This window comes from Lissotriton helveticus, chromosome 10, assembly GCF_964261635.1.
Source record: "Lissotriton helveticus chromosome 10, aLisHel1.1, whole genome shotgun sequence".
In the NCBI taxonomy this organism is placed as follows: domain Eukaryota; kingdom Metazoa; phylum Chordata; class Amphibia; order Caudata; family Salamandridae; genus Lissotriton; species Lissotriton helveticus.
Genome location: NC_136071.1, coordinates 413,943,580 through 413,962,001, shown reverse-complemented (window position 1 = coordinate 413,962,001; position 18,422 = coordinate 413,943,580). Strand labels below are relative to the sequence as shown.

Genomic DNA, 18,422 nt, shown 5'->3' with positions numbered 1-18,422 from the left:
GACCTTTGACGACATCTCATTAATCCCACTGAGGGGGACTTATTTGTCGCAACAACAGTGGTCTTCATTAGAGGTGGCTGAGCAATACTCTGCCTACTCCTTGAACTTCATGGAATTTGGCAGAGTTTTTCAGCAACTCTGCGAAATTCCGCATAGTGAAACTCTGAAGATCTGCCTAGGCCAGCTGCTAAGCCATCAGCCGACATTTCGGACACAGGCTCCCCATCCATGTCTCCGCTCCGGGTCGTTGGTACTGCGGAGGGGGGTTTGGTTGGGTTTGGTCACACCATTGTCTCGGCACCACTCCTTGAGTTGGCCACCCGCTGGTAGTCATCAACAAAAGGGAAAACTGGCCCTGGGATCAGTCACTCTAATATTTTGTTGCCAAAGTGAGGGGCTTCCTCCAGTCATTGCTGTAAGCCTCCCAGGGTGTTCCTGCGCTAAGCAGCATATCCCACCAGCCTGCGGGTGGGGATCCTGGGTGGACCTAAATTCATTCTTCACTACTGTGAGGCATACCTCTTCAACAGAATATCATTGGGCTATCTTACTACATTTATAAGTGCTAGATGTTATTGGGATCAGATAAGAAAGTAATTTTTTGCTGTCTGAGGAATTGGAATTTTAAATCTCCTTTAATGGCAAAGTTGGATTTTAACTCATAATTCTAAAAATGCAACCTTTAGAATGTTTTTGCCAGAGGAGCTGACAGACGGCAGCACCCCAACAGGAATGCACAAATAAGGGGAGTGGCACCTTCATTGCAGCTTCTGCGATTCGTTTACGGACACAACACGCCCTGACAACTCCAGGGTTCCAGCTCCTGAATTTTCCCAAAAATTGAAAGAGAATGACCCCACTGTCTCAACTTACAAACCCCACGATGATGTAGGATCATCCCATGTGAACGTGTCCCATTAAAAGTCCTCAAGCTCTGAAGAAGGCCTTCATCGATAAAAATAAAGGCCCTATAGGAAGGCCAAAATGCTTTGGCGTACACATTGATATGGGCAGGAGTTATCGACAATCACAAAGGAATAAATTATCCTACAAATAACAGCGATGTGAATAATGACATCACAGAGTATCTCCGACCACCAAAGAAAGGGACACCTACTACCACTTAGACTACACATCAGGTTAAAATATGTACCCTTCATTAAACCTACAGTATAGGACACTATTGTTAATTTCCATTTACTTTGATGTGATCTAATACACTATATGTTTAACACTATTGAATGAAAATATGAGTTTATCAATGTTTGTTGTCTGATTTGATCAATAATACTGTACTCACATGTCTTTGTGGTTGATGTTGTTATGTGTACATACTTGCCTTGTTTTTTTGTTCACTAATGAAGAAGAACAATATCAGAGTATACACACAACCCCATGCCTTCTCTTGCTTTGGGGACCACATTGTTACATGAGTATTAGACACATTGCAAAGTCAGCATACATCTATTATGATTTATAAAAATATAACCGCAGTTATTAGTTGACGATCAGAGAAACAAAGGTGAGACTTTTTCTCTTCGGATAAAATTTCTTTCAAGATTGATGGTATAGGGGCCACGCTTAGAAACATATCCTTCAGAAAGTTGGCATTTCCTTGTCCTGGCCATTTGGTTTCTGCAGCTTGTTTCCTCGTTCATATTACTAGATGTTTGGCAGTTGGATTTTGTTTATTCCTTCCAGACATTATCACAAAGGAGGATATGGGAGTTGGCAGGATGGGCCACCTATGACTTGATAGGGGCCAGAGTGGGCACCTACCACACTTGCACTTCAAATGCACTGGTTCAACTCACACATAAAAGACTTCATACTAGCCTATTGCATACATGTCAACATTTAAGAAGAGGAAAGCCGTAGATTTAAAAAAATAATTGGGAGAATGTATTTCTCCTATTTACGGCGATTGAGGGCAAGGCCTTAATTGAGTCTGTTGTCATGTATGGGACTTGCAAGTATGCTTCTGCAAAGTCAGATATCAGGAAAGCAAAAATACATTGTTTTTAACTTTCAGGAGCACAGAAAAATAGCTATAGCAGGAAGAGAGAGCATGACAAAAATGTGTGGAATTGCCTGCGAGAGAAAGTTGCTGGCAGTGCATACTCCCAAGTCACACAAGACCAGTCCCTGTCAGCAGAAGCCTGTTGAAGAATCATGTTTTTGCATGCAGGAATCGGGAGGTGAGATATTAGCCTTAAAGATGGTATTCTCCTGTCTGAATAGGGGGAGGGTTGGCATACATGCCATTGTTCCCCCAGAAAGATTGGGGCATGGGCATGAAGGCAGACATCTCTGTACGGGGAAAACTCCAGAAGCTTTTCCCACTTCAAAGTGGACACCAGGTATAAAATGGGACCCTCAGGCCCACTCTTCAGTACACTATTGGAACTGTGGATACTACAGAATATGGACACCATGCTGTCCTGCTGAGAACAGCCCTGCTTACTAGAAGGAAGACTGGAGATGCTCCATTCATCCCAGACTGAGGTGATGCCAAGGGTCAGCTGACTGACCTGTTCTGAGCTACAAGGATACAAAAAGATCCAGAAACCCCTATGCCACTCCCTAGCTGACCTGCTGCAACTATACCTGCCTGGAACTGCAACTGAACCATCCTAAACACTGCTGGCCTCTGCTGGAGTGAGTTCCTGATTCCAAGAAGTGTCTCCCAGGTCCTGGATGCTTGGTATGGCATCAGTTGAGCTCATCCTTGAAGAAAAAGAAAAATCCTGTGGTTTTGGGTTCTTCATGACTGTGAACAGGCCCATTCTGACCAAGGACTTGCTGCCATGCAGATCCCCAATGCAAAGCTCAGATAGACCCGATTGTTTACTCTACAGGGATTGCCAAAAACATGAGACCTGCACTTCATGCTATAGCGACAACAGTCCACAGCGATTGCCAACATGAACTTCTAGCACCGCCCGCCCATGACAACAGACAGGATCTTTGTGCTACAGCAGCGACAATCCACAATGCCTGGCCTAGTCTTTGCACTACAGCAACAACCATATGCATTGCACTTCCTGCACCTTGCAGCCTCCGTCATCACAAATGGAACTCTTTGTACTAAAATTTAGAAGGTTAATTTTCTAGCGGAGCTTACTTGCTCCCTATAACCAGCCCGCACTCCACACAATTAGCCTAAACTTGTGACTTTTACCTGGTCTTACATAACCAGATAACCACAAGTGGTGTTTTGTGCTAAACTTACCTGAAACCTTTAAAATTGCATAGGTTCTGGTCTACTGAATGGATTTTTGTAGTATTAGTGTCAAATAATGTATTATATTTTAATCTATTTTTCTAAATTGGTGTGAGGTTTTTCATGTGTTGTGTTTTCACTTTATTACTGTTTGTGTGCTGCATTAATACTTTATACATGGCCTATGAGTCAAGCCTGACTGCTGTGTGCATGCTACCAGGGAATTAAGCACAAGTTAATTTAGTAACTTTTTGTGAGTCACCTTAACAAGGATTTTGTCCGTTGCTTGAGTAGGATTTCACCCGCCCTAAGTCAACAATTTCTCACAGGTACCATGTGTGTAAACATTAGTAAATATGTGCAAACAATTTGTGATTGATTTGGAGCGTTAGCCTACTCTGTTGGAAGGCACACAGTTGTGATGAGGTGTTAATCTTAAGAGCTGTTGTGCAAAAAATAATCCTTCCAAGTGATGAGCTTTACAGGTGACCCAAAATGTAAACTCATCATAATTGGCCAATCATTTGCTTTCTCAGCATCAAATATTGTGTCACATATTAGTAAATTTCTGTCCTGGGACTATAGAAATGTTCCCTTCTAGAAACATGAGCGTTTCTCTGTCACTTCCATCACTGGACAGCATCCGGACACATGGGAGAAGTAATAGTTATCTTGGGTAATGAGAAAAAAAGAACCCAGACTGTCCATGCGACAAAGCCCATTAACAGGTTTTCATCTAATACCTCTGAGTATGAGCAATGGCAAAGATTAATATGTTTAACTTATATATATGTATATTGGTATGCAAGCAAGTCAAAACATCATGAACCACCTAAAACTTCATCCCACCAAGGACCATGTGTTGTGGGTCACAAATGGTGAAAACTGATGATAATTCAGAGCACAAAGGCCAAATGAGGGCTAAATGGACCGAAACAGCTGCATGTAGGCTCTGTGGGGCATATTTACAAGGGCTTATCACCACAGAAACGTCACTTTTTGTGACATTCTTGTGGCAATAAACCCTTCGCCTTATTTACAAGGCGGGGTTAACGCCTTGAAAATAAGGCCCCCTTTCACGCTACACTTAGAGTGAAAGCGTAGGGCAATAGGTGTTGCGGTCGGCGTTTCCTCACAACACCCATTGATTTTGACGCTGCCCACTATTTATAAGGGTGGTGAAAATAGGAGGCAGCACCAAACATAAGACCAGGGAAAACTTGGTCTTAACATGGCGAAAAGAGTAGAAATGCTTAATTTCTCCTCGTTTTGCTGTTTCTATGTGTGCTAAATTGTGCTGCACACATAGAAACAGAAAATTGCCTGAATGATTGGGTATGTGAGGGAAGATGTTCCTTCCTGCAAATAAACAATAATTACGAAAAAATGACGGTTTGCAACTTCTATGTGTGCTGCACAAGGCAGCACACATGAGAGTTACAAATCACCATTATTAATTGTTTACATGCAGGAAGGGACACCTTTCTCCCCGTAAACAATCATTTCCTCAACGCAGGCACCCTTGCACTTCGGTGCAAGGGTGCCTGTGTTGGCACTAGGCAGCTGAATTTAGCGTCAGCGCCAGGGAAAATGGAGGGGTACACCGTATCATTGTAAATTCGGTGCGTCCCTGTGAATGGTGGAGCACAGCGTTAGCAATTTTAGCTTAGTACTGCGCTCCACCATTCTATTGTAAATATGCCCCTGCCTGTTTAAATGTCCTTTATAAGGATTCTCAGTTTGCAATGCAGTGTGGATAATGCAGTTTGCCCTTTTAAGGCTATACTAGTGGGAACTGAAGTGTTCATGCCAGTCCCCATGTCCCATTCACAGTTAATATACAGCACCCTAAATAGACACAATTTAGGGCCTGATTAGGAGTCAGTTATTTTTTTTCGACCAGTGTGGAAACCCCCGTTCACACACTGGTTGAAATTACGAGATGAGTGTTATTTAATGCATCTGATAATTATCAGATGTGTTAAAAACCTAAACTTCATTAAATTTTGACAGGTCAAACCTGCCAAAATTTAACAGGGAACAACTGTACGGTAGTTACTGTATCATGCAGATTTTGAAGTGTTGAACTTCAAAATCTGCATATTAATCTCCAGAAACTCTTAATAGTTGCGATTTATTGCACCGGATATATAACGAACAACATGGTATTGTTATTTATCATTTGCGATAAGTAGCACCTATACTTGTAATCAGGGCCCTAATGACCTTATTTTGAAGAAATGACTCACAGTGTGTGTTGCTACATCCACACCAATTGCATTATTATGCCTTAAGGCTCTGTGTCCAAGATTGTGTGAATTCTATGACAGTTTGCAACTTCTGATATTAGGATTCCGGGTTTTTGTGGTAGGTGTACAATTACACATGTTTTTGTATAACTCAATGGGCCTTATTTATGAGTCCTTGTGTCACTTTTACGCTGCCGGTGCAACACTTTTTGTGACGTACCGGCAGTGTAAGAAATGCGCCATGTTGTGCCCTATGTACAAAGTGGCGCACCTAGGCAGATGCGTCACTTTGTAAACCCCTGCACCACATTATACCTGTGCCACGTATAATGTACGCAGGGTGGGTGTTCCCTCGCAAAAAGCCTTGTGGAAGTGGCGCATTGAGATCTATGTGATTTCAGTGCACCACAGGATGCCATTGCGTCAATATCTTACGCCTGCCTCACAGCAGGTGTAAGACTGACGCATGCCCTTTCATACGTGGCTTGCCCCATGTGAAGGGACACATTGCTGGAGTTTTGTCTATTTTCAGACACATCCCAGCATTGCGACATGGTGCGTCATACAGTAAATATTACGCATCCATAATGTCGCAAGGAGGGCGCACTGGAAGTGACGCATCGCTGTTTTCACCCAGCGATGCGCCACTTCTCCTAAATAAGGCCCATGCTGTCTAGGTACTGCATGCATGGCAATATTTTAAAAGTAGAAAGTGGGAAATTAGAGGGAAGACGCCTAAATTAAAGCCATTTTTGTCTCAAAAAATCAGGAGTCTCCTGCCTGAATCCGGTCTGTTGGCATGTAGGCTACTGTCCTATTTGCTATTCTCTCCTATTAGTTTGGAGTTTATGGTTATGACTATTATTCTGCTTCCGCACATACTCACAGAAATGTACATAATGTCATATGCAAAGAAGTGGAATTCAACGTAAGCTAGCTGGACAAGGTCAATTTTGCGAAGTTTAAAAAAAAAATGGCAAAAATCCTGCTAAAATGGTTAATGTTTCAGCTGGGTTTTGATAAGTGACAAACTTTGCGACGTCATGAAGAGTCAAAACACTTACACAAAACTCATCATTATAAATATAATTCTACACTCTCTTTATTTGGATAATAATTGATCAAAATGTATTTTTTATCTCTGTCAGTTACAGCCAATCGTGGAGTTTAATTGTATATGTTAGCTGACTGCTTTCCTCATTTTCTTCAAGGATTCTTATCCACGGTATTTAAAGTCCGATACGTACAAGAGCTTACTGTGTCAAGCCGTCATCCCCCCAGAGACAAAAAAAGGGTAAGTAAAGTCTAATTTTTCTAGTTTATTTCAATACAATCTTTTATTTTCCTAACGCTATGATGGTGTCATTCTCCCTACAATACGTATACCAATATCGCCTTCTGCAGAGATGAACATCTTTGGTTAACAATTGGAGTTTTTAAATTAGTGAAGGGCCCTTTCTCTCTGCGACTCATCAGCTTAAATGTGGAGCGCCACAGGGCTCTTCTTTGAGTCGTATGCTCTTTAGACTGTAGGTCTGCCCTTTATCAGAGCTCATATGCTACCTAGGATTTACTATGGTGTCTATACTCAAACTATTGTCTCTTTGCCACCCAACATAGACTCCACATCTTAAAGACTTGCCCTCTTTCTATAGCAGGCTACCATCTGGATAGCGACCAGCTACCTCAGGTTGAACGGAGACAAAAAAGGAGGTCATGGTAATTGGAAACAGCCCATCATTATGGGATCAACTTTATTGGCCCCCGTGCTTGAGCAAGTGCGCACTTCTCAAAACAGAATTGTAAAGTCTTGGGGTTACACTGCACAAAGAGCTCACCATGACCTTTCAGGCAAAGAAAGTTGCGGCTTCATGTTTTGGCCTCCTCAGATCTCTGAGAAAGACCCCTAAATGGCTTTGTATAGAAGCACACAGAATAGTGGTCCAAGGTCTTGTACTATCTCGCCTAGACTACAGCAACTCATTTTATTTAGGCTGCCCACTATCTTTCACAAAGAAGCTGCTAGTCATCTAAAATACTACGGCTCAAACATTGCTTGGTATTCCTAAAATGCAGTCAGCACGCCCGGCTCTCACTAAACGCTACGGACTGACAATAAATAGAAGAATACAAAATGAAGCCCTTTGCATTACTCACAGGCGTAGTGGCCACGGGCAGGGCAGTAGGAGCCTGCAGTGGACCGTGGGGACACAAAGGGAACCGGACACAACATCCGGTCAAGGGTGTGAGAGGGGACATTGCAGAGGGACGAGGGAGCGTGGGTAGACGTGAGTGTGGGCAGCGCAACACATTCTGTAACAATAAAGAATCACAGATCCTTACCTGTCTCCCGTGTATCTATGGGGGCTAAGGACACGACAACTGGTGACAAAGGTGGGATTGTCCATCACCCACAGAAGAGCAGAAGTGGATCGGATCATTGTCCCCGGAAACAAAGAGAAACTGAACCAGGAGCCCACCCTGGTCCGCTGGCCAACAGAAGGAACATTTAAGTGATCAGTATGACGTGGAGAAGAAACGGAGCCAGGAGCCCACCCTGGTCCGAGTCGAACAGCCAAAGAAGCTCACCCCGGCTGCCAAAGAAGCGGTAAGAGTGCTGAGGCTGACTGAGGCTGCACGCAAAACATAAAGAAAATAAGGCGTCCGCCGGCGAGTCGAAGAGCAGGCAAGCGTCAGCACATGAGTGTGCCCGCAGAGGATTTAAAAATAAAGAAGCGCGTAGTTCAAACGAACTCTCGCGAGAACGGTGGCCTTCTTGAGAACAGACAGATTGGGCCAATCAGGAGCCAGAAACAAGCGGCGGCCATCTTAAGAGGTCAGGCAAAACGAGAAGGACAGAGAAACCTCGCGAGACTAAGGCAGCCATTTTGAAGTCAGGCAACTAAAGCCAATAAGAGCAAAGAACAGCGTGGCGGCGATTTTGAAGTCAGGCACCCATTGAATAGATAGGAAAACAGAGAAATAGAGTGAAAAGACACAAAAAGAAGAGGAAAACAGTGGACATAAAGCAAGATACAGAGGAAACAAAGGGACAAACAAAGAATTAAAGAAAGAAAAAAGCAAAAATGGTAGGAGGGTGCCAAAGAAGGAAAATGAGCGACAATGATGAGAAGCAGAGCACGCAAGCAGTATTCCGCACGCCTTTACCATTTAGCCTATCATAGCCGCAAGCAGGCATCAGGTGGGAAAGATGGATCAGAAAATGTGAGCGCTACATGAGCACCACGGCCGTCCCGGATAGCAAACAACTGCACCTGCTTCATAATCTTGCAGGGGAGGAAATAGAAGATCTGCTTTTAACATTCACCGCTGATCAAACAGCGGATTACAAGGGAGTGATACAGTGTCTCACACAGAAATTTGAACCTCAACGAAACGTTGACTTTGAGAAGTACACATTCAACACTGCTTGCCAGCAAGGAGAAGAGAGCCTAGACGATTTTGCAACAAGACTGAGAAAACTGGTCACAAACTGCGAGTTTGACAAATTTGACAATGAGCAAGAAATAAGATTGCGTATTATCGAAGGGTGTCAATCAGTGGAGTTCCGAGCACGCATTCTGAAGGAACCAACAACGCTGGAAAAGATATTGATGATGGCTCGCACGGAAGCACAGGCCACAGCGCATGCCAAGCAGATGGAGATGGGAAAAGAGAAGCGAGTGGCGCTAGCACATCGCGTCACTGGGAATTAAAAAAAAAATTCCAGGCACCGGTCCTACCAAAGAAGAGTGAACAAACATGCTCCCGATGTGGCCTCGAATTCCCACATGTCGGTGCCTGCCCAGGAATGGGGTAGAAGTGCAGGAAGTGCTACAGGGACAATCATTTTTCAAGCACGTGCATGACCAGACAATTCAGAAGTGAGAGAGGCAGAACAATGAGACCACGGATGACCAGCAACAGGTATGCACGACACATGGAACCGGCCAATCGCAGCTCCTCCTCATCACAACATTCTTCACACACCTGGGTCTGTTTAGATACAAGCAACTGAGCTTCGGAATCTCCTCGGCAGCGGAGATATTCCAGGAGACAATAAGGCAGATGATAAGGCCGGTACAGAACAGCCTAAACTATAGTGATGACATTTTGGTATTTGGGGAAACAGACAAAGAACATGACACAGCTTTGCGTCAAGTCTGCACACAACTGGAGCAAGCAGGCCTAACATTGAATGGAGACAAATGCGAGGTGGGGAGAGGGGAACTGGTGTTCTTCGGACACATTTTCTCCTGACAAGGGATGAGGCCAGACCCCAGCAAAGTTGAAACACTGAAGAACGCAAATGCCCCGACGAATGTCGCAGAAGTAAGATCCTTTCTAGGCCTTGCCAGCTACTGTGCTCGATACATACAGGACTTCGCCACAGTGAGCACACCACTAAGATAACTGACCAAACAAGGACAGAAGTTCATCTGATCCCAGGAATGCAATAAGGCATTTGAGAAAATAGGAGAAGCAGTGGTGACTGTGGAACATCTAGCCTACTTTGATCACCTGCTCTGCACTGAACTGACTGTCGATGCCAGCCCAGTAGGACTAGGAGCAATACTAGTGCAGCATCTGCCAGGGAGAGATTCACAAAGAAAAATTGTTGCCTATGCTAGCAAAAGCTTAACAGACATTGAAAAAGCATATTTGCAACCAGAAAAGGAGAGCCTAGCAGTGGTATGGGCGTGGGAACACTATCACATGTTGTTCATCTACAGGAAGACAGCTACGACATCGATGGCATAAGAATACCTCAACTTCGCACTAAAACAAAACACCCCAGCACCGATAATACTAGCGGAGCTAACAAGGGAGACTAAGAAAGATGCCACGCTGCAAATGGCCATGGAGATAACGAGAAGGCAGAGATGGAGACACATCAACAATAACTGCACCTGGGGAGCAGGAGTATGCAAGGAAGAAGTGCTTGCCCTAAAGAAGGTACATGAAGAACTGTCAGAGACAGACACTGGAATAATGATGAGAGGGACAAGAATAGTGATACTAAGTTCACTCAGGAGGCAACTGGTCAATCTGGCTCATGAGTCGCAAAGAGACGTAGTAGCAACAAAGAAACTGCTAAGAGAGAAAGTATGGTTCCCTGGCCTAGATCGCATGGTAGAAGACACCATAACAACATGACACCTCTGTCAAGTGACAGGACTACCGGCTAAGCAAGAACCACTACAAATGTCAGAACTTCCAAGAGCGGTGTGGACAACATTAGCAGATGATTTCTTTGGGCCACTGGACACAGGCAACTATCTGCTTGTGGTCATCGATGAATACTCACGATTTCCAATAGTACGAAATGTCCCATCGACATCAGCAACAGCAGCAATACCGATATTAGATGACATATTTGCAGCATGGGGCTCACCAGAAACGCTAAAAAAAGACAATGGTCCTCAATTCTCAGGAGAAGACTTCAACAGATTCATGGCCTATCTAGGGATTAACCACAGGAAGATAACTCCGCTGTGGCCTCAAGCAAATGGAATGGTGGGGAGGTTCATGGGGAACATCAAAAAGGCAGTTTAAAGGGCGAAGCTGGTGCAGATATCACTTAGCCAGCCTCTGTGCCAGGTACTCCGTGACTACAGAAACACAACCCACAACTCCACAGGAAGGTGCCCTGCAGAGCTAGTACTGGAAAGAACAAGTAGGACGAGACTACCACAAATAGAAGCAACTATGGCACCAGATCACAGCAGCATTGCAGCAAAAGACAGAGAGGTGAAAGAAAAAATTAAAATATACGCAGACGCCAAGCGGCACGCATTCTCGTCAGACCTAAAGGAAGGAGACACGGTGGTAGTGCGTCAACGACAACAAAGGAAATCTGACAGCATGTTCTCCAAAGACCTGCTAACAGTAACAAAAGTGAAGGGTCCAATGATCATGGCAGAGTCAGAACACCAGAGGATAACACGGAACAGCTCACACTTCAAAGAACTGAAGGAGAAGAAAGGGGAAGACCAAGATAAGGAAACAGCAGAACAAGAAGAGCAGGAGCACAACAGGAAAGAAACTGACAATGGTGAGGGACCAGCAGAGGAGCAACAGACGGAGGCCGGCCCAAGATGAGCATGCAGACAGCCAAAAAGATTAATAGAAGAAATGTAATGATGGGAAGCACACCGACCTGTACAGAAGAATACAACATGAAGCCCTTTTCATTACTCACAGGCGTAGTGACCTGGGGCAGGGCAGTAGGACCCTGCAGTGGACCATGGGGACACCAAGGGAACTGGACACCACATCTGGTCAACGGTGTGGGAAGGGACATTGCAGAGGGACGAGCAAGCATGGGTAGACGTGAGTGTGGGCAGCGCAACACATTCTGTAACAATAAAGAATCACAGATCCTTACCTGTCTCCTGTGTATCTATGGGGGCTAAGGACACGACAACTGGCGACAAAGGTGAGATTGTCCATCACCCACAGAAGAGCAGAAGTGGATCGGATCGTTGTCCCCAGAAAAAAAAAGGCAACTGAACCAGATGATCCTTACCAGCCTCCCGTGTATCTGTGGGGGCAAAGGACACGACAACAGGGTAAAACATACGCCTGGTCTACATATCCTTCATTACCTCATTACCCCCTACAGCACTAATCATGAATTGAGATCAAACAATGTATCTTTCCTCAGCATCCCTAAAATCAAGAGAGCAGGAGGCTAGGGTCGCTTTTTTGCCGATATTGTTCCAAAACACTGAAACTCCTTACTGAACAGCCTTAGGACAAACAACAATTTGTTAAGTATCAGAAAGCAACTCAAAATTCATCTATTTGCGTAAATAGCACACTTCTTTAAGACCTGCTAGCGCTTGGAAGTCCTTCTTGGGTAGCCATGCGCATTATAAAACCCCCTTATTTAAAAACAAAGCATTGGCATTGCCAACAGGTCTTGCCTTTGACCTTATAAGTATTTACACGCAGAAAAAAGAGAGAGGTGGCTCAACTGTCCTAGGGGACCGAGCACTCTATAACAGTGAAAACACAATATTCCCTAGAGCCTATTATTCCACTGTATAATTGTTACATACACCAGATAAAGATCATTCACAACCTCATACATTCAACCTATGGGATGAAATAATACCTCGAAAGCAAACCCCCTCTGAGTCTTAAAAATGGTCAAACCAAATGAGCCAACTGAGATTCAGGTATAGCGTGTACAAAACTATTAGTTTATTAAAATGACAAATAATTATATTTAAAAACAAGAGGATCAATCCTCCAACTACTGGAGTTCTAGTCAATGCAATTCCTTATCCTCTAATTTTAAAAAACAGCTTACATATGTAGTACACAACGTACAATGACAATACACGATAACAAAAAAACTATACAAATAAATACACAAGAGGAAACCCTATTAACACAAGGAAAATTCCGGTGTCTTTAGAAGGTCCAATTCTATTGTTTAGGGGAGAAAACCTGGTGAGACCCCTGCTCTTATCCTTAATGTTGCTCCCTGTTGGATTCCTTGTACAAACAAGCATTTGCAATGCAATAGGTCTCACATGTACGTGAGTTAAAGCTATCGGCATTGTTTTATTGTTTAAAAACCAAAACCGATGAATAAAAGGAATTGTCATTTTCAATGCCAATTGCTCAAACTTGCTTACATGCGAGACCTAGTGCATTGCAAATGCTTTTATATCGTATCTGCGGCGCTGTCAAATCTTTCTGTCCCTGGAAGCTTCCTTCTCGGATTTGTTACATGATGAGCAAAGATTGTTGTAGAAGAAATGGCATGCCCTTCCTTCCAGTTAAGTGTGTGGTACTTACTTTTCCTCCCTAGTAGCTCATTGATCCTTCTTACCATTGTCCTGAAGATAGGCAGATTTAGCAATTTCCCTGCTTCACTCTGTCAACTTGGAGTGCAGGAATGCAGCGGCAGATGGCATCAGCATTCTGACTGGCTGCTCTAATGTCCGCATTCCACAGAGAGTGCTAATAACGCATCTAAGCTCTTAGAAAAATTGAATGAAAACCCCCTGGCCACAGCAGCAGAAGCCCCTAACCCATACGGAAAATTCTGTACTAAGCACCGCAACCTGCGGCACGAAAGCCAACTGAGGAGACCTATAAAATGTCATCTGTAAGTTACCCACAGCACTGAAGCTGTACTGATATACACGGGCATGATAAAAGAACTTGCCACTACTATTTTCACTACGGACAGTAGGGTAGTGGTAAAGAGGTGCCTTTCACACACTGTACAGAAGAAACACAAAGCACCTCGAGATCATATTCCTATCACATGAACAGCGGCACAGCACCCTTGAGAACATTAAACGAGCATTGGCGGTGATGGTGCCAAGCAGAAAGATTTGCCGACTTTGGGGAACTGAGTTTGAGTCTCGGCGTCGGCTGAGCATCCTGTGATTGTGGGCAAATCCCTCAATCTCCCCATGCCTTACAAACATATACAAAAAAATGAACCTGGCCTTGTTTAATGAAATATGGTGCTCATGTAATGCACCCCGATGCCTTTGGACAACTTTCACGCTATATAATAAAAAAATGTTTTCCTGCTCCTACATCTTACCCCTAGCCCTTGGACCCGCTCTCTAGGGCAAGCTGCAAACTGAAGGGTGCAAGATTAATAATTAGACCGCTCGTGGCCATGTATTACTTCTATTTCTTCTAGGCTGTCTATTTTTTATCTTAGGGTTTGTTTTTCAGCACCAAGACGCCTATGGTAGTTTTTGTGATTTATAAGCATTTGTTGAAGATAGTAAAAATAAATGCGCTTGTAGGGCACACATGCTCTAAATGCATGCAACGTTAACCATAAGAAACAAGTACACAGATGTGGAGAGGATGCGGCGCAGCGGCTAGAGTTCCTGAATCGAACACTGGGAATTGTTCAAGCATTCCGTCCATCATCTGTCTATTTTGCTTCATTCTGTCCTGCAGCAAAAGACTTGAAGGCATAAATGGGAAATATATTTAAAAAGCCTCGGGCAACAGCAGATGAGAAGGCATAACCAGCGCTCTTCTTAACAGCCTTTAAATTCTGTCTGTAAGGTGATAAATTGTGTTACAGATTCTACCGCGGTTGGACTCCGTATTATATCAGCACTAAATTCTCCAGAACGGGTTTGGAGAGAGTGTTTAAACTTGGTATAGTTGTCTGTCCGTTGCAGTAGCATGGAGCGTCCATGATAAGCCACCCCCGCCTGCCGAGCCCAGGCCGTTCATTTCCTACTAGCATTAAAATAACAGCAGAAATGATTCCATGTCGCCGCAGTGTGTGTATACACACAGGCCAGATGTCAAAGGGATTTGGAGCACCCTGCTGACACGTCACAGCTGAATTACCTCATGCATCATGGTCAATGTGGTTCAGTGTTACTCGCTTCACACACAGTTCTCACAGTTTGTTGGCCAGTGCCAGTACCAGTATTCTTTTCAAATGTATCCCCAGACACGTGTTTCTAGATTCCTCTTTCATCAGTGGGGAAAATGTTCATAGGTCGCTGGACGTGCTGCCGCAGTTTCCTCAGGGTTAGTGCCACTCTCAGCGCGCAGGTGCTCACAGAGCTCGTCAGCTCACGGCCCATGGGAGCCATCTTAAACAGTCAAAGGGATTTGGAGCACCCTGCTGACACGTCACAGCTGAATTACCTCATGCATCATGGTCGATGTGGTCCAATGTTTCTCGCTTCACACACAGTTCTCACAGTTTGTGGGCCAGTGCCAGTACCAGTATTCTTTTCAAATGTATCCCCAGAGACGGGTTTCTAGATTCCTCTTTCATCAGTAGGGAAAATGTTCATAGGTTGCTAGACGTGCTGCCGCAGTTTCCTCAGGGTTAGTGCCACTCTCAGCGCGCAGGTGCTCACAGAGCTCGTCAGCTCACGGCCCACAGGAGCCATTTTAAACAGTCAAAGGGATTTGGAGCACCCTGCTGACACGTCACAGCTGAATTACCTCATGCATCATGGTCGATGTGGTTCAATGTTGCTCGCTTCACACACAGTTCTCACAGTTTGTTGGCCAGTGCCAGTACCAGTATTCTTTTCAAATGTATCCCCAGATATGTGTTTCTAGATTCCTCTTTAATCAGTGGGGAAAATGTTCATAGGTCGCTGGACGTGATGCCGCAGTTTCCTCAGGGTTAGTGCCACTCTCAGCGCACAGGTGCTCACAGAGCTCGTCAGCTCACGGCCCACGGGAGCCATCTTAAACAGTCAAAGGGATTTGGAGCACCCTGCTGACACGTCACAGCTGAATTACCTCATGCATCATGGTCGATGTGGTTCAATGTTGCTCGCTTCACACACAGTTCTCACAGTTTGTTGGCCAGTGCCAGTACCAGTATTCTTTTCAAATGTAGCCCCAGGCCAGATGTATAAATACTTGGCATTGTTTCGCTTCCTCCATCATTCATGCTGATGAGTGTGACCATGCCGGACTTCTGACAGCCCACCAAAAAAGAAATCTCTTTCTTTTTATTGGAGGGAGGAGTGGGAAAGATTCTGTTCCTAAGAAACATGTCACCCCGCCTCTGCACCCCCTCTGGTCTTCATAACATAAACACAGCTTGACGGAGAACACACTTCATTTCAGTAGATTCCTAGCTAAGAGGAAGCCTTCTGCAGACTCCGCGCATGCGCATGTGAGTGCCATCAGCTCTGAGCCGCCAGCCTTTTTCTCCTCCGCACACAGTACCAAAGGGTTCAGAACTAGCGGGGTGAGATGTTGTGAGAAGTTGGCCTGATGTATGAATTCCACAGTTCTGTGAGCACCTTGTATCAGTCCAAACAATCCCTTATGGTGGTGGTTGTTAAGTCAACCTTATAGACAAGCTATCCTAGTGGTATCATAGCATGTGAAGCCAGCTGTTTTACCATATACAATCCTGAAATATCAAATGAAAGGACACCACACAAGTTATATATTATAAAAATATATGTATTTATTACTCTCCTACAGATGTGCTTTGTATTTATTGTTTGTTTACACCCTTCACACATGCCTACGGAAAACATTTATATTTCCAACTGAGGGCACTCATGAACTGAAAATCGTGACTATTGCATCAATTTCTGTTGCATACACCCTTAAACAAAAAAAAATAAACAAGCACAGACAGAGGAATGCGGATTAAATAGAGCAGGGAGCTAGAAACAGAACGAGAGACAGGCAGAGATTAATAGCCGCTGGCGGAAAGCAGCTGATTGATAGTTGGAGAGTGGTGGGAGCACGAAAGCAAAGACAGGAGCAAAGCCATTTAAAAACGAATGATACAAACGGTACCAGGTGGCTCAACATATAACGCTGCTGCCTCTGGAGCGAGAAAACAGGGTTCAATCCTTTGGGTGGGCTGCATCCTTCCAGTGTCTTTTAATTATGAATAAACTAAGCATAAATAAATAAGCAGCGGGTAAGGGGAGGAAGCTGACAAATATGGAAATGCAAGCAGCAAAGAAAAAAAGTAGTCCCTAAATAGAAAGATAACAGCCAGCAGCGTAAGTTAACTGTAGTTGGTCTATGCTGCTTCCTCTAGAAAAGGAAGAAAAAGGAAATGATGTTTGGGACCACCAGCCAAGAATGAGCAAGATAAAAACAGCAATGTCAGATTCCACCAATGGCAAGCGACAAAACAAAGAGAAATGCAATGGGTAGAGTTTCAGTAGTAATACTGATTACTTGATGCCTCACAGAGGCAGCGCAAGCGCTGCTCTATGCGAGACAAAAAGTAGCGTCAACGCATTTCGGTGGTATAAGGGAAATTTATACAACCTCCTTTTTCAGGACAACGATTTTGCAGGATATTATTCCTCCATCTAAAAAGAATATACATATACATATACAACGTTTAGTAGTTCACCACATAATATATGTATAAAATGACATTACAATATAGTGTAACATATCTTTCTGGTTAAAACACATTTAAAAACAATTTTTTTCCAATAAATGGAGAACCAAATAGACAGTATAGAAAAAGGTATATTCATTCAAAATTATGTCATAGTACTCCAATGAACCTCCTAATGCATTAGATTTTCCAACGCAATCGTTCAACCAAAGCTGAGCGCCATATCTCAATCCCGAGGCCCTGGGGGAATCTCCCACCTCTGTTATTCTCTAGGGACCCTCTCTCCTATCATTCACACTATTCGTACCCATGAATTTATGTGTCTCACATCCACACTCACCATGTTTTCGAAGTGATCAATAACCAGCTATCCGTTCTCACTTCCACACTATTTCTTCCCCGTCCATGCAGGTGATAGATTGACCTAAGCTGGACGAGTGAAGCAAAGAACCGGGCTCTGTGTTAAGTTGGAAATTTCTAATTGGTAAGACAGAGAGTACTAAATCCATGTCAATAATTGTCATTTACCTGAATTCTTGAATAAGGACACACCTTTGGGTAGTAGCCTCTAGGACTTATAGAACTGTAGGATCCTTTTTCTTTAATGCCCTTCTTTTTTTACTGACTCAAAGCTCCTTGAGTGGAGAAGTGTGGCTCAATGGTTAGAGTGGCAGACCCTGATGCAGAGGTCTGGCCCGGACCAGGGTTCAATTCCCGCCTCGTCGGGTCTTGGGCTCAATTTCCCCGGACCTGATAATTCTCGCCTCGGTGCCTAGTCTAATCATGGGTTCCACTCTGTGACTCTGGGCAATAGCTTGCTTAATCTCCACAACGGCCCCAACAGGGCTAGGATGCCTTGCCTCACCTTGGGGGTGCCCAGGAGTGGGCCCTTCACAGGGAAAGGCCAGGTAGGGTTCCACAGCGGTATTTGTACAGCGCCTTGAGACCCCTTCGGGGGTGATACGTGCGCTATATAAGCACTACATTTACTTGTCAAAGTGCTCCCTATTCGACTGATGTAGGAAAATGGGAGAGAAAAAAAGAGGGAAAGTAAGGTTAAAGGACAGAGTTAACCCTGTTACATTGGTATGAC

At 44.2% G+C, this 18,422-nt stretch overlaps 1 protein-coding gene across 2 annotated transcripts in view; it reads left to right on the top strand.

Moving 5' to 3' along the window:
- Positions 1-18,422, top strand: part of RGS11 (regulator of G protein signaling 11) — a 2,073,835-nt gene that overhangs the window by 1,938,902 nt on the left and 116,511 nt on the right. For both annotated transcript variants that reach the window (XM_078664273.1, XM_078664274.1), the window contains exon 16: positions 6,684-6,766. In XM_078664273.1, coding sequence (XP_078520399.1) covers positions 6,684-6,766 — 83 coding nt within the window. The remainder of the gene's footprint in view (positions 1-6,683; positions 6,767-18,422) is intronic.